Source organism: Neoarius graeffei, chromosome 20 (assembly GCF_027579695.1).
Source record: "Neoarius graeffei isolate fNeoGra1 chromosome 20, fNeoGra1.pri, whole genome shotgun sequence".
NCBI classification, from domain to species: Eukaryota; Metazoa; Chordata; class Actinopteri; order Siluriformes; family Ariidae; genus Neoarius; species Neoarius graeffei.
Window position 1 is genome coordinate 22,639,890 of NC_083588.1, and position 20,412 is coordinate 22,660,301.

General features: G+C 47.0%; 1 protein-coding gene across 2 annotated transcripts in view; it reads left to right on the top strand.

The window, feature by feature from the left end:
• The window catches only part of LOC132868489 (ras-related protein Rab-26-like), a 451,289-nt gene that overhangs the window by 182,551 nt on the left and 248,326 nt on the right, over window positions 1-20,412 (top strand). For both annotated transcript variants that reach the window (XM_060901404.1, XM_060901405.1), the window contains exon 3: window positions 8,619-8,660. In XM_060901404.1, the coding sequence (XP_060757387.1) occupies window positions 8,619-8,660 (42 nt within the window). The remainder of the gene's footprint in view (window positions 1-8,618; window positions 8,661-20,412) is intronic.

Below are 20,412 nucleotides of genomic sequence, written 5' to 3' on the forward strand. Positions count from 1 at the left end.
TCAGTTTAAGGGACAATTTCAAAAGTGCGGGCACTGGCTTGAGAATGTCCATTGACGTAACAGAGCTGGCCAGATAGGCATCCAGTTGATGCGTCGTCTCTTGGATGTTTCCCTTCACGAAGCAGAAGAAGTCGTCCTCCTCTGACCCCGAATGGTTTGCTGTGGTTGAAGCTGTGTCGCTCTCCATGCGAGTCTTTATGTAGTCCATGCCTACACAAGAAGAACCGACACACAGAATAGAAGAACCATTGAGCACTTACGTATGGAGAGTACTATATTACAAGCAGATTTTAATGGAACTTTTTTTTTGATAAAATGGCAGGCTCAGGGTAGGTACATAGCATGGTCTCCTTACAAGTTAAATATCTGATAATTGATGATTTAAATTACTTACCCAACTTCAGCAAGTCCTCATTGCTTGTCCATGATTTGCGAAACTTTGGAAGTAAAATCGCAGCAGCAATGAGCTCAGGGTCAGCGAGCATATCACCAAACCACCGCTGTATTCCTTCTTGAAGGGCAAAGATCAGTGGCTGGCAGATCTTGCAAGATGCTTGGAGGCGCCCGAGTTTCTCAGTCAGGATGGTTATAGTTGGTACGATGTATCCCATGTGGATATCCACCTCTTCCTGCAGTATGTTGAGTGCCTTGGAGACTGGGTTTATGACTGATGCATATTCTGTCAAGAAAGCAAGTTCTGCAGGGCTGAACCTGTAATACACAGCATTAGACGAAGCATATTAGAAAGCAAAATGTGTAATGTCACACACCTAGATATGCAGTGTTGTTACACAAGTCATTAAACATTCATCTATTTTGCATTTCTAATTATACATACAGCTGCTAAAGGCTAAAATTATTAGTGAACTACAATTCTAGGCCAGTATATACAATCCATAGCCAACAATATGTGTAACTGTATCTGATTAGAATCATACTTACATGGGGACTTTAAGTGCAATGGTCACCGCTCTGATGGCTCCTTCCCCACTTTCTCTCACTATTCTCAGTAGCCGCTCAACAGCAAGGAAGTGGGCGTTCCACCTGGTCTCAACTGGACGGACAAGTTGCAGTTTGCACTCTTTTTCAATGACCTCTGCAGCAGTAACTGAGCGGGCACTCTTATTCCACAGACCAGAGGACTTGGCAAAAGCTGAGCGAGATATGTTCCTGTATGCAACATTTGTTTCCGCTTTTTTTGCATCGACAGTTGCAATCAAATTAAGAAGATGACAGGCACAGCAGTGATGCTTTGGAAGTTGATATTCAGAGTATTCATCGTCTTCCTCCAACAAAGCCTCAACTTCAACAGCTTCGGTCTCCTCTTCTGGGTCATCCTCCTCCTCACTATCATTCACATCCCTCTCATTCTCAGAATTTTCATTTTGACATGCAAAAACTCTGAAGGCCTTTACAAAATTTGAGGCGTTATCTGTAGTGGTCCTCACAATTTTCTCTCTGATGTTGTATTCTGTGTGTATCTCATTGAGAGCACTGGCCAATGTGTCGTATCTGTGAGACCCTTTAAGCCTTCTGCATGCCAGAGCAGCAGACTGTCTCTGTAAACTCTCTGGATCTATCCAGTGGGCAGTGATGCTGAGAAAACTCTGTCTGTGTGCTGTCCAGCAGTCGGTTGTTGTGGCTATATATGCCACATGTTGCATGGTGTTCTTCACGTTCTCTTTCATTGTTTTTGTGTATTTCTCTATTTGGGAACGTACTGTTGTACGTGACATGACATTGTAGTTAGAGTGGGTGTTCTGCAGTAATTTTATAAAAGCAGGTTGTTCCACTATTCCAAATGAGTGCAATCCCTGAACTACGAAGCTCACAACTGCAAGGTCCAGGGACTTCTCTGAGGCTTTGGTGTCTTCCAATTTCCAATGTTTTATGGTACCTTCAATCCCAGAGGATGTTCCCTTTCTTTTTGCTGTAGTTGCTTCCATGTAGTCTTTCAGAAGGGATCTGTGTTTTCTCTATAAAAGACAGTAACATTATCAGTAATATGATACTACTAAAACATAGCATTAATAGTAATATAAGAATATAAATTTAACACGGGCGGCACGGTGGTGTAGTGGTTAGCGCTGTTGCCTCACAGCAAGAAGGTCCTGGGTTCGAGCCCCGGGGCCGGCGAGGGCCTTTCTGTGTGGAGTTTGCATGTTCTCCCCGTGTCCGCGTGGGTTTCCTCCGGGTGCTCTGGTTTCCCCCACAGTCCAAAGACATGCAGGTTAGGTTAACTGGTGACTCTAAAGTGAGTGTGAATGGTTGTCTGTGTCTATGTGTCAGCCCTGTGATGACCTGGCGACTTGTCCAGGGTGTACCCCGCCTTTCGCCCTTAGTCAGCTGGGATAGGCTCCAGCTTGCCTGCGACCCTGTAGAAGGATAAAGCGGCTAGAGATAATGAGATGAGATAAATTTAACACATTTGCAAGGATGCAGGGTCAAAACTATATCTATAATCACCCACTACAGTAGGCCTACATGTCTGATTGAAGTCCAGATGGTGTGTAAATTTTGTTGGTCTAAAGTTCTCTACAACGTGTAAACCAGGCCAACAATTTGGACGCTTAACCATTGTATGTCAATATGTAGTTCAACATTTCAAGTAGCCTAACTTTTTGGCTGTCATTTGGAGATATAAGACATGTGTAGAATTAACATTACAAATGAATGTAACATTCAAGACTAATATCAACATTGTTTTCATCAATTATTTATCAAGTTTGAATAAGGACGCCAATCCTGTGTGTCACTCCCGTTGCTTATACACACTGCCTGCGTGTATGTGCCAACACAAGCGTGTTTCTTTTGTCTATGCTTTACACTCGAATTGGCTAGATCATGACACAAAATCCCCAATGGCATTGTTGTGCCATTTTGAAGTGTTAATGCGGTAAAAGGATTATTTGAGAGGAAATGCAAACTGTCCCTCAGAAAATGTTTATAACCACCACAGGCATTAAACGGTTTCGGCGGCATGTACGAGCGAATTTGTATGGCAAGGTATTAAGCGAATTCGTGAATACCAGGGGAAGACTGGGAGTGCTGACGCCAGTCAGTTAGCACGCTAATTCTGGAGCAAATCCAGGCAATGTTATGCATATACTTTGGTTAGCAGCACATGTTGGCTCGGTAGGATTATTTCTTCACACTCCTTAGGTATGTCTAGTTGATAGGTGAAGGAGACGAGATAGATAACATACATTTGCACACAACTGTGTTTAAACAGCGAGCATGACATGCCGGGTGATTCCAAATGGCTTCACGTGAATGGACTCCTTCAGTTTGACCAAAAAAAGACCACTGAGGAAACGTAAATTGAGCTTGGGGTTCAGCTAGAAGTTTGTATGACTTACTGTAGTTGAAACAGATTATTCATTTTCAAATCACAATGCAATTTTAGAATATTAGGCTACTCGACCGTACCCTCTGAACCTGTTGTATATTAGGCCCCCGTTGCATTAGCATAGCTAAAAAACATATCCCCCTACGTTAAAGATGAATCTACACTGCTGTGATTTTGATGCTTACTTACTGTATGTTGACATGTACTGTATTTCGACAAATATCAATATTATGTCATGACATGTACATAACATTAACCTAGCATAGCAGCATAGAATAATTCATACCCTTACCTCCAGATGCTTCTTAAGATTTGATGGGGAATTTCGGAAAGCCATCAGTTCGTGGTTCCTTGGCCGGCATGGGATACATTTGAAAATGAAGGAATCATTCCTTGCGTGTTTAAATTCAAACAAATTGTCTAAATATGGCCAAGGACTGCTGCAGGAGGGCCCAGGCTCAGGCTCAAGTTTGCGCTCACGTTCAGCGTCAGTCTCCGCGTCCATTGTTGAATAATTCTGAATCATTGAACGGTTTCCACCTGCTTGCCTGCTTTGAGTGGGCGGATTCCGATTCATCAGGTACCTACCTGATTGGTTGGAAATCGCAAATATCGCCGCAACAAAACAGGAAAGCATTTTTTCATGCACAATTTTGACAAAAGAGCCCTTTTGACAAAAAGGTTAATGCAAATGTAACGAGTAACGACGTCCGTTTCCAAAATGTAAGGAGTAGAAAGTACAGATAATTGACACAAAAATGTAATTGAGTAAAAGTAAAAGTATGCATTATTATTTTTACTTAAGTAAAGTACAAATACGAGAAAAACTACTTAAGTACAGTAACGAAGTAAAAATACTTCGTTACATTCCACCTCTGGTGCTTTGTGAGTTGGGCTTTAATGTTGGCTGTTGCTTTTGCTGCTGGCTTCAGCAGAGGCTTGTAAACAGGCAGGGTTGTTCATATCTGCCTGGATGGAAGTCTTTGAGTGGGTGAACCTAGGGCCTTGTCTCAGGATATCTTCTGCATATTCAGCAGGTTGAGATAGAAGTCTATTCCGTCTCTTTTTGTTGTCTCTAAACAGTCTTTTTGCACTCCTCACAGCTCTTTCATGGAGGCCACTGGACTGTGGGTATTCAGGACTACTTGTTACATGTAGGAAGTCCCAGGATGTGGCAAAGTCTTGGAATGTCTGACTCACGTACTAAGTGTTGTCCAAGTACAACTTCTATGGTATGCTGTGGACTAAGAAGTGGCATTTTAGCTTGTTTATAACATGTAGGGATGATAAGCTGCTGAGCTGGTCAATTTCATACCACCCTGAGTATGAGTCTGTGAGCACCAGGGAGTGATGACCATTCCATTCAAATATGTCTGTGGCAACAACAGACCAGGGCAGTTCAGGAACTGTGTGTAGTTTTGGTGGGTTTTTTTTTCTGTTGGTGGGTTTACAGGCTGTTACATATACTGCAGGCCTGAATGCCAGCCTCTGTCATCACTTACAGATGGCCAGAACACACTCTCCCTTGCCCTTCTCTTTGTGGATTTCACACCTGAGTGTCCCTTGTGTAGAGCTTTCAGGTATTCAAAGTGTAGGAATGTGGGAATAACTGCTCTCATCACTTTCATGACTGTGTTGTTTTCAACAGTGAACTCATCATGGAAACCAAAGAATGGTTTTACCTCTGCAGGCACACTGCACACGTGTCTAGGCCATCCATCCTGGATGAAACAAGTGAGTGTTTGGAGGGTGGTGTCTGCAGCTGTATACCCATGGAGTTCTTCCAGCCATTGTGGAGATATTAGCTGCGCAGTCATCACCTCAAACTTATCCTGTTCCTCTTTCTGTGAACATTTGTCCCAACTTGGTGCATGTTAGAGGGTATTAGGTTTGCCATCTTGGAGGCAGGCAGCTCCAAACCATGCTGGGATACATCACAGGTCAGAGTTACTAGTCTTTGCACATCATAGTAGTGAAGCACAGGTGGGTTGGTGGCACATGTCTTGAGCTTGTCAAATGCATCCTGTTGATTTTGTGTCCAGCTCTAAACTACGTCTTTGTGCAGCAGTTGTTGTAGTGGTGTTGACAGTTCACTTAGTTTTGGAATGAATTTGCCTAGGTAATTAATCTATTCTGAGGAAATGTTGAAGATCTATCTTGTCTTCAGGGGGTGGGATTTCACTGACTGCAGTGATTTTTGTTGGATCTGCTTTCAGTCCTTTATCTCTAAACATATGACTGACACAGCTTACTTCCTTGAGCCTGAACTTGCACTTTTTGGGCTGAGTCTGAGCTTTACCCGTCAGGCTCGGTCCAACACTTTTCTCAGGCTGTTGTCATGTTCCTCAGGTCCTTTTCCACCAATGATTATATCATCCACGATTATGTCACACAGGTATCCTGCAAAGATTTATTTCATGGGTCTCTAGAATAGCCCAGATACTGTGTTAATGTCAAACAGCATCTACAGGAATCCAAATCTGCCAAAAGGAGTTGTGAATGTTGTGCAGAGAGATGAGGCATTATCTAGTTTGACTTGCCAGAAGACGTTTTTGGCATCAAGGACAGAGAAGATAGTAGCACCTGCCATATGTGCAGCTACCTCCACTGTGTGCATTGGATGATGAGGGCTCATTATTGCCTTGTTTAGGTTTCTTGGATCTATGCAAATACAGACATCAGTCTTTTTTTTATGGGCAGCAACCATGTTGCAGACCCATTCTGTGGACTCATCCCTCGGTTCGACCACTCTTAGAGCTTGTATTTTCTGGAGCTCTGGTTTCACCTTGTTCTGCATTGCTGCATAGATTCACCATGGGGGGGGGGGTCATAACTGGTGTAATATTTGGATTTACTTTCATCAAGTAAGTTACAGGTAAATTGCCAACTGCATCTCTGAATAGGTCTGCATATTTCTGGAACACTCTCTGTGACAGGCTTTGGTCCTGAACAGTCTCATTTTGGTGCACTTCACTGCTGAAGGTGACTAGTTTCATCCTTAGGCTATCCTGCAGGCCTAGAATAGATTGTATGCTTTCGTTCACAACTTGAAATTTCAGGTTGTATAGCTGCTCCCCTAGCCTGCAATGTAGCATCACAGTGCCAACTGGTTTGATCAAAGCTCCACCAAATGCTACAAGTTTGACCTACTTGAGTGAGTGGCTTCTACAGTTCTTCAGTGTGCCTAATGACTTTGTACTTGTCTAGAGAAATTATGTTACATTTAGCCCGTATCCACTTTTAGCTTAAGGTTTTTTTTTTTTTTTTGTTAACCGTCACAGTGCATTATCCATCCTTTTTGTAATTGTCATCTGTTTGCACAGAGTTTGTCTTGATCATCATGTAATGACAGCCCTTCAATGATGAATGTGTCATCACTGTCTGAATCTGTTTCATCTGAAAGTTGATTCTGTCAGGGTGCAGGCACTTACAGATGCAGGTGCAAGGGAGAGCAGGGAGAAGCAAATTGCAGACTGAGCCAAAATGAAGAGCAGGAATCATAGTCAGAGTAATGAGCAGGGATCAGTTGATCGGCAAACAGTATAATGCAGAGAAAACAATAGAGCAAGGTTGGGGACTGAACGTAGATAATGGTCTAATCACTGGAAGTTAGGCAGAAAGTAAACAGCTCGGGAAAGTTAGGCACGGAAACACTAAACAATACTTTGTGACATGAGTGTGTGAGAGCTGGGCTTATGTAGGCAAGGTGATTGCTGAGGAATGAGAGACTGGTGCAGTTAGTAATCAGGTGACAGAGGGTGCTGTGACTCTTGGGTGTTGTTGTCTGGAGCAGCCATGTTAGGAGGCTGTTCCAAGCTTGTGTTTTCAACGCTGTTACTGACAGATTCACCTGTCTGTTTGATTTGCTTGGTAGATGTACATTGTTTTTTAAGTGATTATGCTTCCTGCAGTTGTGACGTTGTTGTGCAAAAGCTGGACATTGTTCACACTTGGCTGGGTGTGCGTCCCCACAATTCTTGCAGCTTGAAATTGTTGTGGATCAATTTTCTGATTTTGATGTGCATTTCATTGTAACCTTGAGTTTGCTGTTATGTTTTACCTGCACAACATCCACACTGGTCCTTGTCACATGTTTGGGTGCAGAGAGGACTTTACTATTCTGCTCAATCAATTCACTAATTTGGCAAATGTGTATAGCTTTATTTAGCATGAGGTCAGTCTCTTGGAGCAAAGCATGTCTGACATGGTCACTGCTAATTCCACAAACTAGTCAGTCTCGAATGAGCTCATCTTGTAAGGCACCAAAGCTACAGGTTTTAGCCTAGTTTCTTAATGTACTCATGTATGCTTCCATTGTTTCAACGGGTTTTCAATATCTGGTATTGAAGTTATGCCTCTCCATTATCACAGTGGTTTCTGGGTTGCATGTCTCTTCGAATTTCCTTTTCAGGCATTTGGGATCCTCCCTGGATTCCGCCAGTGTATGACCTCGTTCTCTGCCAACATATCCACAGGTGCATAAGTGAATGACCTCTCTCTTTCTCTAGCCTCAGGTCCTGTGAGGTTGAAGAATATATAGGTTTTGGCTGGCTTTTCACTATATACAGTGGCAGTGAATGTCATATTCATCTTCAAACCTGCACCTTTGCTCTGCCAGATTTTCATCAAAAACGATAGGGTCTGAATGCCTGAATCTGTCCACCATTTTTTGTAACATTAATTATTAGCTTGGCATGGTGATAACTTTCCTACCAGTTTGTTGCGAGTTGTTGGAGTTACATGGTCACGCCCAGAAACATCCCACTTCTGACACCATGTTATTTTATTGACTACGAGTCGTAATAAAAGTTAGACTGGAAGTTTATTAATTGAATTTCATGAGTCATACAGATGTGTAGAGCATGTAAGCATCAATACACACACTGAGAATGTACAGGCATTTTTAAGTTTTTAGAACTCATGACGGGGTATGGCAACACTGTACAGTCAAACAGTATAGTTGTCTACAGGTTTCCTTTGGGTGTCCTGGTTTTCTCCCACAGTCCAAAGACATGTGGACTAGGGTCAACTGGCTACTTTAAATTGCCCATTGGTGTGAATGTGAGTGTTAATGGTTGTTCATCTCTGTGTTAGTTCTGTGTTAGTTTGGCAACCCAGGGTGTACCCAAAGTCACCTGGGATTGGATCCAGTTTCCCCTGTGACCCTGACAGATAAGCAGTAGTCATAATGGATGGGTAGATGGATGGGCTTTATCCAGATAAATTGCACTTAACACACTTCTGTCTTCCTGTCTCTTCCTGATTACAGAACAAAGTGCTCGATGTTGATGGGGTCAAGGTCAAACTGCAGGTAAGGCATACATCTCTTCCAGTTTCAAGCATGCTATTAATGTCCATATAATGCTTGCATTTAGGAAACTGTGCTTTGAACTATAGTCCAAAAATATATACAAGTGAGAGACTCACAGCAAGAAGGTATTGTTCCTCAGTGACTACTTCAGTTTGTATGCCATTCATACTAAAAGATACCTTTTTTTGTGAGGCTAATGATATGCTGATTCGAAGACAGAATTTCTTAATAGGAATTAACAGGACTGTTCACATTAACCTTGTACGGCCTATTAGCCATATAATGTTCTCTCTTTTTGTCTCCTAATCTTATACAGACAGTATGAGTTCCTGTGATTTTTTTTTTGCCATCTAATTTAAATAGGGATGTACAGATATCACTTTTTCAGACTGAATACGAGTACTTACATTTGTGTATTTGCTGATACTGAGTACTGATATGAGTATTTACAGCAGTATTTTGACCTTATAAATAACAATTGCCTTGCCTGGCACAACCAGACCAATACTCAAACTTAAGCCGGTACATAAAACTTTTACCAAATCCTGTCAGACATACAGCAAACACATCTTTCTTGTTGACAAAGGCTTCAAGGGCAGTTTGTTCTTTAAAAAGAAAATACACTGTCCAGGTAATTTAATACTAACATGATCAATAGCAGCCATTGGTTGTGTACAAATGTGTCTTAACAGTACTGCCCCATCTGTCATCATAAAAAAAGGCTGCCCAGTATCAGATAATTATTGGGGATGGGGAAAATCTGTTTCAGTGGGAGAGGAGCCAGACCCATTTCACAAAGTAAATTTGGGTCTTATTACACCAGAATAACAATTACCATCAAACTGCAATGAACTGGAAGACAGGTTTTATATTCTTCAGATGTGCTCTGGTTGTTATAATAAAATATAAATAATAGAGTATTAAATAAAAAGCATAACCGAACCATTTCTCACCAAGAAAATAAATAAAACTTGTTAAAAAAAAAAAAAAAGCCTCCACACTGCCACTGTGTCCACCATTCAGTTAAACAAAATGACAAACCATTTCAGTCAGCATACAATTGTGTTGTCTCTCAGGACTAAACATCTTGAGGAAACGTGAGAGGCAGGTTCTTTTTAATGAAAAAAGATTAACCTCTTTTGAGGCTGGTTTATCCATGGCCTTTTTTTTTTAACTTTGTCTTGGAGCACAATGTGGACAGAATTTATTTTATTGAATGCCCCAGGTCTTAAGCATATAACAAACCATGGGCAATTGCTCTAAGACAACGAGGGAGGTTCAGCCTCCTCTAAAAATGACGAACATCATGTAGGATGAATTGCGCTAGGCTTATGTTATAGCCGACCTTAACATTGCTATTTCAGATCCAGAATCATAGAAATATATGTGCTCAACCCAACTACAGTGCGAAATCATTCCGTTATAACTTTCCCCAGTTCGCCTAATGTGTGCGTGAGTTTTTCCCCCTCGTGACAGTGCGATGCAGCCCAGCCTCAGTGGACTTCAATGGCATTTGGGAGCTATGCGCGTTTCAATCTCAAAATGCAAGACGGTTATTGGACAAATACTGCGAAAACGCCTGCCCACTGGACTCCCAGCCTCACAGTGGGAGGGACATGGCAGTTTCCGCAAGGAGACTGGTGATTGGTGAAAGCGGCCGGATATTTTCTTTGATTGACAGCTCGTTTCAAATATAGACAGGCAGCGGTGAATTTCAGTTCAGTCCCATGCGGATTCGCAAGTGGTGTGGTGTATTGTAAGAGATCAGCTTACATTTCGATTTCATTCATTGCATATGGTTTCTACCAGCTTTTTTAGTTTGTATATATTTTCATTGTAAATAAAGTGTAAATATAGTGTTGTCAAGTTTGCCATCTTAGTTCCAGAAATTTTGTTTCTTTGAGTGACTGAACTTGAACTTGAGGGGGCTAGTCAGCTAGCAAGAAAGCTGCGCATGGATGCCAAGCATTGTTGATTTAATTTTTGCGAAGCCATTTGCCAGTCTTCCTTTCGAGGAAAAAATTAAAATTAAAGAGCAGGGTAGACCAACACCTCAAATTGACTTGGTGAAAAAGGTAGGGAATAATACTCATTCCTTTCAGCTCTCCTGGTACGAGAAAGTGAATTGGCTAACAGCAAGTGACCCACATCAACAACAGTAAATAGGCTACTTTAGTAATATGTCATGGATGGACCAAAAATATAGAATCTATTTAAAATGTTTATGCTGAGTATATTATATTGGAATATATATTTTTCTGGCGGCACGGTGGTGTAGTGGTTAGCGCTGTCGCCTCACAGCAAGAAGGTCCTGGGTTCGAGCCCCGTGGCCAGCGAGGGCCTTTCTGTGCGGAGTTTGCATGTTCTCCCCGTGTCCGCGTGGGTTTCCTCCGGGTGCTCCGGTTTCCCCCACAGTCCAAAGACATGCAGGTTAGGTTAACTGGTGACTCTAAATTGACCGTAGGTGTGAATGTGAGTGTGAATGGTTGTCTGTGTCTATGTGCCAGCCCTGTGATGACCTGGCGACTTGTCCAGGGTGTACCCCGCCTTTCGCCCGTAGTCAGCTGGGATAGGCTCCAGCTTGCCTGCGACCCTGTAGAACAGGATAAAGCGGCTACAGATAATGAGATGAGATATATTTTTCTGGATATGAATTAAACACAGCTACAATTTGGAAAACATTTTTAAACAAAAACACAGCCGAGAACATTTCACACTACAGACCTGGATTAAAAGTGAAGGGTTATCAAAATTGTCAATAAAACATTTCTCAGTGAAAATAAGTAAAATATAGGGAAAGTGTCATTGAATGAAATGTGTGGCACCCAGCTCTATGTTTGGCTCCCCAAGGTCAGTGCTTGTGCCTATTCCAGAACACTCTGCTGTTACTGCTGAGGTTCCTGACAAAGAGCTGCTTTCAATAATGATCAATTTTTAAACAACATGCCACAATTTTAAAATATAAAATGTTAAAATATACCCCCCCAACACCACCATCATGTATATTGGACAGTAGGCTAATGGGCCAAAAGAACCTGTTATTTCACAGTTTGTGACCCTGCCAACAATCAGCCAGATCAGAGGCAAGAGTATGGGCAAAATTGATGTTTTTTTTTCTTTTTTCTTTTAAAATCTGGAAATATCATAACTGACCAGCCTCCCCTGTTTGAAAGACTACCAGCCACTACTGTAACAAACATAAAACAAATGTTTGTGTCACAATAAAAAAAAAAATTTGCATCTCTAAAGTGGTATGTGTAAGAATGCAGGCACTTACAGATGTATGCACAGAGGAAGATAGATTGCAGAAAGTCAACAAAGACAAATCAAGGAACGAGAATCGATGTTGGTAAACTAGTGACGGCCGGACGATCAGCAAACAGTGCAACATGGGAAAGACAGAGAGCGAGAAATGAGAAGAAAGTAGCAAGGGTCAGAAATGTAGTAGGCAGTCAGAAAGATACAAGGCTTGGTATGAACCGGCAGCAGAACAATACTTTGCAAAGGTGTGTTTGAGAGGGGGGCTTATATGGAGGGACAGGTGATTGAGGAAATGGAAGTCAGCTGTGATTCAGTAGGTGGGAGACAGAGGGCACTGTGCGTTCTGGGAATTGTAGTTTGGAGGGTCCATGTTTGTAGTTTGCTGATTTTCAGTGGGTTTACTGACAGAGCCCCCCCAAGGAGCTACCTCCGGGAGCTACAGTCTTTCTGGGATGACCCCTACCTCTGCGTGCTGGTTTACTAGGATATTGGGTGTGGAACTCTTGTTTGAGAAGGGGATCAAAGATATCTTTGGACTTGACCCAGCTTTGTTTTTCTGGCCTGTACCCCTCCCAGTCTACCAGGTACTCGACTTGGCCCCCTCTTCATCTTGAATCAAGGATCTTGTTGACTTGGTAGATGGGTTCTCCCTCAAGGTTGAGTGAAGGGTGTTCTTGGGTCAGTATGTTGCTGGCAAGGGGTCCCGGGATAGCAAGTTTCAGGTGTGAGACATGAAATGTGGGTGATAATCGGCTGTGAGGGAGTTCGAGATGGTAGGATACTTTGTTGATGCGACGCAAGATTTTAAATGGCCTGATGTATCAAGGTTGGAGCTTTCTACAGGTGTTGGTCTCCCTGAGATTTTTGGTGGCCACCCATACTCTGTCACCAGGGAGGAAGTCGGGAGTCTCTTTTCTATGCTTATCTGCATGTCTTGTACTTGGCGCAGACTGATTCTAGTCGCTGATGAACCTCCTCCCAGATGGTCCGACTGCGCTTGAACCAGTCATCGATGGCTTGTACTTGACTGGGCGCATCATCCCAGGGGAACAAGGGTGGTTGGTAGCTGAGTATGCACTGAAACGGTGTCAGTTGGGTGGCAGAGTGTTTCAGCGAGTTTTGTGCATACTCGGCCCAGGGCAGGAAGCGTGCCCAGTCTCCCTGATTGTGCATGCAATAAATCCTGAGAAAGCAGCTGATGTCCTGGTGTGCTCTCTCTATTTGACTATTGGACTGAGGGTGATAGCTGGAAGTGTGAGGCTCATGGATACTCCCAACCTCTCCATGAAACTTATCCAAAACCTTGAAATGAATTGGGGTCCCCAGTCGCTAACTACTGTATGTCTTCGGGGATGCCATAGTACCGGAAGACTTGCTGGAACAAAAGTTCCCTGGTTTGAGAGGCTGTGGGGATACCTGGCAACGGGATAAGTTTCAAGACTTTTCAAAATCTGTCTACGGTTACCATTATCATGGTGTTGTCTGTGGGAAATCCGTGATAAAGTTGATAACCAGGGGAGACCATGGCCTTTGGGAAATAGGTAGTGGGCATAGTTTGCCGGGGGGGGGCTCTCAGGACCTTTGCTTGAGGGCATTCAGAGCAGGAGGCGATGAGCTGGTTAATTTCTGACAACATGTTCTCCCACCAGTACCTCTTCCTTCGCATCTGGTGCGTACGCTGGCTGTTTGGATGTCCTGTGGTGGGAGATGCATGTGCCCAGGTAAGGAGTTTACTGCAAAGATGCTTTGGCACATAGAGAAGGCCAGGTGGGAGGTGACCCAGCAGAGTTTGAGGCTGTGAATCGTTGATTTCTTGTCCAGTTCCCAGGTGACGGATTGCACGAAACACTGTGATGGGATGATGGGATGTGAACCTGTTTTGTGGTGGGACGGCCCGAATACCCTGGATAAAGCATCTGCCTTGACATTTTTGGAACCTGGACGGAATGAAATGGTGAAATCAAAGTGAACAAAAAATAGTGCCCACCTTGCCTGACGTGGATTCAATCTCTTGGCCTTTCTGAGGTACTTGAGATTTTTATGATCAGTGAGGATTACAAAGGGGTGAGTGGCTCCCTCTAACCAGTGCCTCCACTCTTCAAGAGCTAGTTTTATAGCAAGCAGTTCTCCATTTCCTACATCATAATTTCTCTTGGCTGAGGTTACTTTCTTTGAAAAGAAGGCTACAGGGTGTCGCTTCCGTTTTTACCCCGAAACGTCAGATGCATCAACCTTTACGATGAATGGTTTTTCAGGGTGTAGAACTTTGCACGGGTGGGTGGAGCACAGAAGTACGGCAGGCCAGAACTGAGTTTCCAAAAACTCTTTATTTGCACTTTTCAGTAGCAAACACGCTCTCCCAGCCACACGCATACACGCGCACACAAGTCATCTGGTTGGGGAGAGAGCTCTCTTCGTCTGCTCTCTCTCTCCTTATATCGGGTGTGGTCGCTGGGAAGACACAAACACAGGTTAATTGACATCAGGTGTAGTGATTCTGCCACTTACCTTCCCTGACTCCGCCCTCCGGTCACAGACCGACGCTTGACCACACCCCCGCTGCCACATACCCCCACCGCCCGACTCAGGCCGGGCAGCTGTCCAGCCTGCAGCCGACTGCCCCCCCCCCCCCCCCCCCCGACGGGAGAGGAAGTCCGCCACAACCATCTGCACCCCCGGCCTGTGGATCACCTTGAAGTTAAAGGGCTGGAGTGCCAGATACCAACAGCTGATCGGCGCGTTGGCATCCTTCATGTGGTTGAGCCACTGGAGGGACGCGTGGTCCGAACAGAGGGTGAAAGGGCTTCCCAGCAGGTAGTAACAGAGGGCGAGGACCGCCCACTTGATGGCCAGGCACTCCTTCTCTATGGTGCTGTAGCGCCCCTCACGCACTGACAGCTTCCTGCTGATATACAGCATGGGGCGATCCTCCCCCTCCACCTCCTGGGACAAAACAGCCCCCAGCCCTCTGTCTGACATGTGCATCTGCAACATAAAGGGGAGAGAAAAGTCAGGGGAGTGTATCAGTGGCCCCCCACACAGTGCAGCCTTCACCTCAGAGAAAGCCCGCTGGCATTGCTCCGTCCACTGGACTGGATCTGGTGCCCCCTTTTTAGTGAGATCAGTCAGCGGGCTGGTGACGTCCGAATAATTAGGTATAAACCTACGATAGTAGCCAGCCAGCCCCAGGAACTGTCTCACCCCCTTTTTGGTCTTGGGCCTCGGGCAGGCCACAATCACTGCTGTCTTATTAATTTGGGGACGCACCTGCCCATTGCCCAAGTGGAAGCCCAGATACCGTACTTCCACCCGCCCAATCGCACACTTCTTCGGGTTGGCCGTGAGACCCGCTCGCCTCAGCGACCCAAGGACAGCCCTCAGGTGCTGCAGATGCTGCGGCCAGTCATTACTATAGATTATTATGTCGTCCAAGTATGCAGCCGCGTAGGTGGCATGGGGGTGGAGGACCCTGTCCATGAGCCGCTGGAACGTAGCGGGCACCCCAAACAGCCCAAAAGGAAGTGTGACAAATTGGTGTAAGCCAAACGGTGTGGAAAAGGCCATTTTTTCTCAGGATAGTGGAGTCAAGGGGATCTGCCAAAAACCCTTTGTCAAATCCAGTGTCGAATAAAAGCGAGCCGTGCCTAGTCGATCCAGCAACTCGTCAATGCGAGGCATTGGGTACACGTCAAATTTAGACACCGCGTTGACTTTTCTATAGTCCACACAGATCCGGACCGACCCGTCGGCCTTGGGAACCAAGACCACCAGGCTGCTTCAGTCACTGTGGGACTCCTCGACGATGCCCATTTCGATCATGGCCTCGAGTTCTTCCCGAACCACCTTTTTCTTGTGTTCGGGTAGCCTGTAAGGGCAGCTGCGCACTACCACCCCCGGGGGCGTCTCAATGTGGTGTTCTATGAGGCAGGTGCGGCCGGGCAGGGGCGAGAACACGTCTGAAAATTTGGTCTGCAACTGGGCAACCTCTGTGAGTTGGGTTGGGGAGAGGTGGTCTCCATAGGGGACCGGAGAGGTAAGCGATGTGAATGTTCCTTTTTGAACCTCCGGCCCCAGCTCCGCCTTCTCCGGAACCACCGACACCAACGCCACGGGGACCTCCTCGTTCTAGAGTTTAATCAGATTGAGGTGGTAAATCTATAGCGCCCCACCCCTGTCTGTTCGCCTCACCTCATAGTCAACGTCCCCGACTCGCCGTGTGACCTCAAAGAGTCCTTGCCATTTGGCGATTGTAGAGGTCAGAGCAGGTGGGTGGAGCACAGAAGTACGGCAGGCCAGAACTGAGTTCCAAAATCTCTCTTTATTTGCACTTTACAGTCGCAAGCATGCACTCTCCCAGCCTCACGCATATACACACACATCAGTCATCTGGTTCGGGAGAGCTCACTTCCTCATCAGGTGTAGTGATTCTGCCACTTGCCTTCCCTGACTCCACCCTCCGGTCACAGACCGCCGCTTGACCACACCCCCACTGCCACATACCCCCACCGCCCCACTCAGGCCGGGCAGCCGTCCGGCCTGCAGCCGACTCTCTCCCCCCCCCCCCCCCCCCCCCGACAGGAGAGGAAGTCCACCACGACCATCTGCGCCCCCGGCCTGTGGACCACCTTGAAATTAAAGGGTTGGAGTGCCAGATACCAATGGGTGATCCGCGCGTTGGCATCCTTCATGCGGTGGAGCCACTGGAGGGGTGCGTGGTCCGAACAGAGGGCGAAAGGGCTTCCCAGCAGGTAGTAACAGAGGGCGAGGACTGCCCACTTGATGGCCAGGCACTCCTTCTGTATGGTGCTGTAGCGCCCCTCACGTACTGACAGCTTACGACTTATGTACAGCACTGGGTGATCCTCCCCCTCCACCTTCCTGGGACAAAACAGCCCCCAGCCCTCTATCCGACATGTCCGTCTGCAATATAAAAGGGAGAGAAAAGTCAGGGGAGTGTAACAGTGGCCCCCCCACAGTGCAGCCTTTACCTCAGAAAAAGCCTGCTGGCATTGCTCCGTCCACTGGACCGGATCTGGTGCCCCCTTTTTAGTGAGATCAGTCAGCAGGCTGGTGACGTCCGAATAATTAGGTATAAACCTCCGATAATAGCCAGCCAGCCCCAGGAACTGTCTTGCCCCCTTTTTGGTTTTGGGCCTCAGGCAAGCCGCAATCGCTGCTGTCTTGTTAATTTGGGGACACACCTGCCCATTGCCCAAATGGAAGCCCAGATACCGTACTTCCACCCACCCAATCGCACACTTCTTCGGGTTGGCTGTGAGACCCGCCCGCCTCAGCGACCTAAGGACGGCCTTCAGGTGTTGTAGGTGCCGTGGCCAGTCATTACTATAATGATGTCGTCAAGGTACGCAGCCGCATAGGTGGCGTGGGGGTGGAGGACCCTATCCATCAGCCACTGAAACGTAGCGGGCGCCCCAAACAGCCCAAAAGGAAGTGTTACAAACTGGTGTAAGCCAAACGGTGTGGAAAAGGCCATTTTTTCTTGGGATAATGGAGTCAAGGGGATCTGCCAATAACTCTTCGTCAAATCCAGTGTCGAGTAAAAGCGAGCCATGCCTAGTCAGTCGAGCAACTCATCAATACGCGTTGGGTACGCGTCGAATTTAGACACCGCGTTGACTTTTCTATAGTCTACACAGAACCGGACCGACCCGTCGGCCTTGGGTACCAAGACCACTGGGCTGCTCCAGTCGCTGTGGGACTCCTCGACGATGCCCATTTCGAGCATGGCCTCGAGTTCTTCCCGAACCACTTTTTTCTTGTATTCGGGCAGCCTGTAAGGGCGGCTACGCACTACCACCCCCGGGGGCATCTCAATGTGGTGTTCTATGAGGTCGGTGCGGCCGGGCAGGGGCGAGACCACATCCGAAAATTCGGTCTGCAACTGGCAACCTCCGGGAGTTGGGTCGGGGAGAGGTGGTCTCCACAGGGGACCGGAGAGGTACGCGATGCCAATGCTCCCTTTTGAACCTCCGGCCCCAGCTCTGCCTTCTCCAGAACCTCTGACACCAACACCATGGGGACCTCCTCGTTCCAGAGTTTGAGCAGATTGAGGTGGTAAATCTGTAGCGCCCCACCCCTGTCCGTTCGCCTCACCTCGTAGTCGACGTCCCCGACTCGCCGTGTGACCTCAAAGGGTCCTTGCCACTTGGCAACCAATTTGGAGCTCGATGTGGGCAACAGTACGAGTACTTTATCTCCCGGTGTGAACTCCCTAAGGCGCGTACCCTTGTCGTACAGGCGGGTTTGCCGTTCTTGTGCCTGCCGCAAATTCTCCTGGGTTAAGTGTATGAGTGTGTGGAGTTTTGTGTGCAGGTCCATAACGTATTGAATTTAATTTTTACTTGGTGAAGGTCCCTCCTCCCAATTTTCTCACAGCACGTCTAAAATGCTGCGCGGCTTACGCCCATATAACAATTCGAATGGGGAGAACCCCGTGGAGGCTTGGGGGACCTCTCGCACTGAAAACAACAAGGGTTCGAGCCATTTATCCCAATTACGTGGGTTTTCGCTTACAAATTTCCTAATTATATTTTTGAGGGTGCGATTGAATCATTTGACTAAACCGTCCATTTGTGGGTGATAAACGCTGGTGCGGATCGGCTTAATACCTAATAACCCATAAAGTTCGTTCAGTGTTCCTGACATAAATGCGGTGCCTTGATCAGTCAGAATCTCTTTCGGGATTCCAACTCGGGAGATAACGTGGAAGAATGCCTCCGCAATACTGCATGCTGAGATATTGCGAAGAGGCACCGCTTCCGGGTATCGCGTTGCATAGTCCACTAGAACTAATATAAAGCGGTACCCTCGTGTTGACCGATCTAATGATCTGACGAGATCCATCCCAATTCTTTCGAATGGGGTCTTGATTAATGGGAGAGGGCACCAAGGTGCTTTTGGAATGGCCGCTGGATTTACTAACTGGCATTCGCGGCACGCCGTACACCACCTACGGACATCGCCGCGAATCCCTGGCCAATAGAACCGGGCCATTATTCGGGCTAGTGTTTTATCCCGCCCTAAGTGTCCAGCCATGGGATTAAAGTGAGCCGCCTGGAATACCAATTCCCGGCAGCTTTTTGGAATCAAGAGCTGCGTGATTTGTTCTTTAGTCTGAGTGTCCTGCGTCACTCGGTATAATCTATCGTTCATAATAGAAAAATAGGGGAAGGACGGGGTGGCGTTTGGCTGGAGCATTTGACCATCGATTACTCCCACTTGGTCAAATGCATGTCGCAGAGACTCGTCCCGCGACTGCTCTAACGGGAAATCCGCGAGGGATTCCCCAAGAGAGGGAGGAAGAGCTGGCGGCTCCTCACTCTGACGCGGAGATGACGTAGACAGCTCTGTGACAGCTGCTCCCGCCAAAGCGACACCAGGACCTCCCCTTGCTAAACTACAGCAGGACCCACTCTTTACTAAATGACTCATTAACTCCCTGAATCCCGGCCAATCAGTCCCCAAAATTATCGAGTGGGTGAGGCGAGGATTAACCGCCGCCTTTACTCTCAATTTTTCCCCTCTGAAAAAAATGTGGACCGACACTAAAGGGTAGCTGTGAACATCCCCGTGCACACACAACACCTTCATCAATTGTGCTCACCCCAATGCCTTGTCTTGCACCAGGCTTTGGTGAATTGAGGTCTGATTACAGCCAGAGTCCACCAATGCCTGATATGTATCCCCTTGGATACTCACCTGTATGCGATATGCTCCGGCCCGATCGAGTGCGGCTCCTGGCGCATCGGGGATCTGGACTACCGCGCCCACCTCCTTTGCTGAGCATTGATGCTGGAGGTGCCCCGGCTCCCCGCAGCACCAGCAAACCGGCCCAGGCTTTCTCTCTGCACCGGTACTCTCGGGCTCACTCACCTGAGGGGGGGGAGAGACAGACATGGAAGCGGGAAACAGGAGGACACCGCAGGTGCGGTGGACCAGCTGTGAGGGAGCTGGCCCCCGCCTCCGCAGTGGGGGAATGGGGCAAGGACAAGACACAGAAGGGAAGGGGAGAGAGAGAGAAAGGAGAGACATGAAGAGGGGATCTGTGATCCTGCCGCAGAAACAGCCACCAAATGATCCTCCGCCAACTCGATGGCCTGATCCAGCAACACCGGGTGATAGCACCGGACCCACTCTGCCGTTTCTTTGGGAAGTTGTGCGATGAACTGCTCCAGTGCCACAAGGTCGACGACTCCCTCGGCGTCGCGGTTGTCAGCCCTCAGCCAATGCCTGCAGTCATCCCGGAGTTGCTAGCCAAACGCGAACGGGCGGCCGACCTCCTCTAGGCGCAGAGCGCGGAAGCGCTGACGATGTTGTTCACGGGTGCGTCCCACATGCTGGAGGATGGCCCGGCGCAGGTCCGCATAGACCAGCCGGCTGTCGGCGGGGAGCTGTAGCGCGGCCAGCTGCGCCTTGCCCATTAGCAGGGGGAGGAGGCGCGCCGTGTGCTGTTCCACCGGCCACCCCGAGG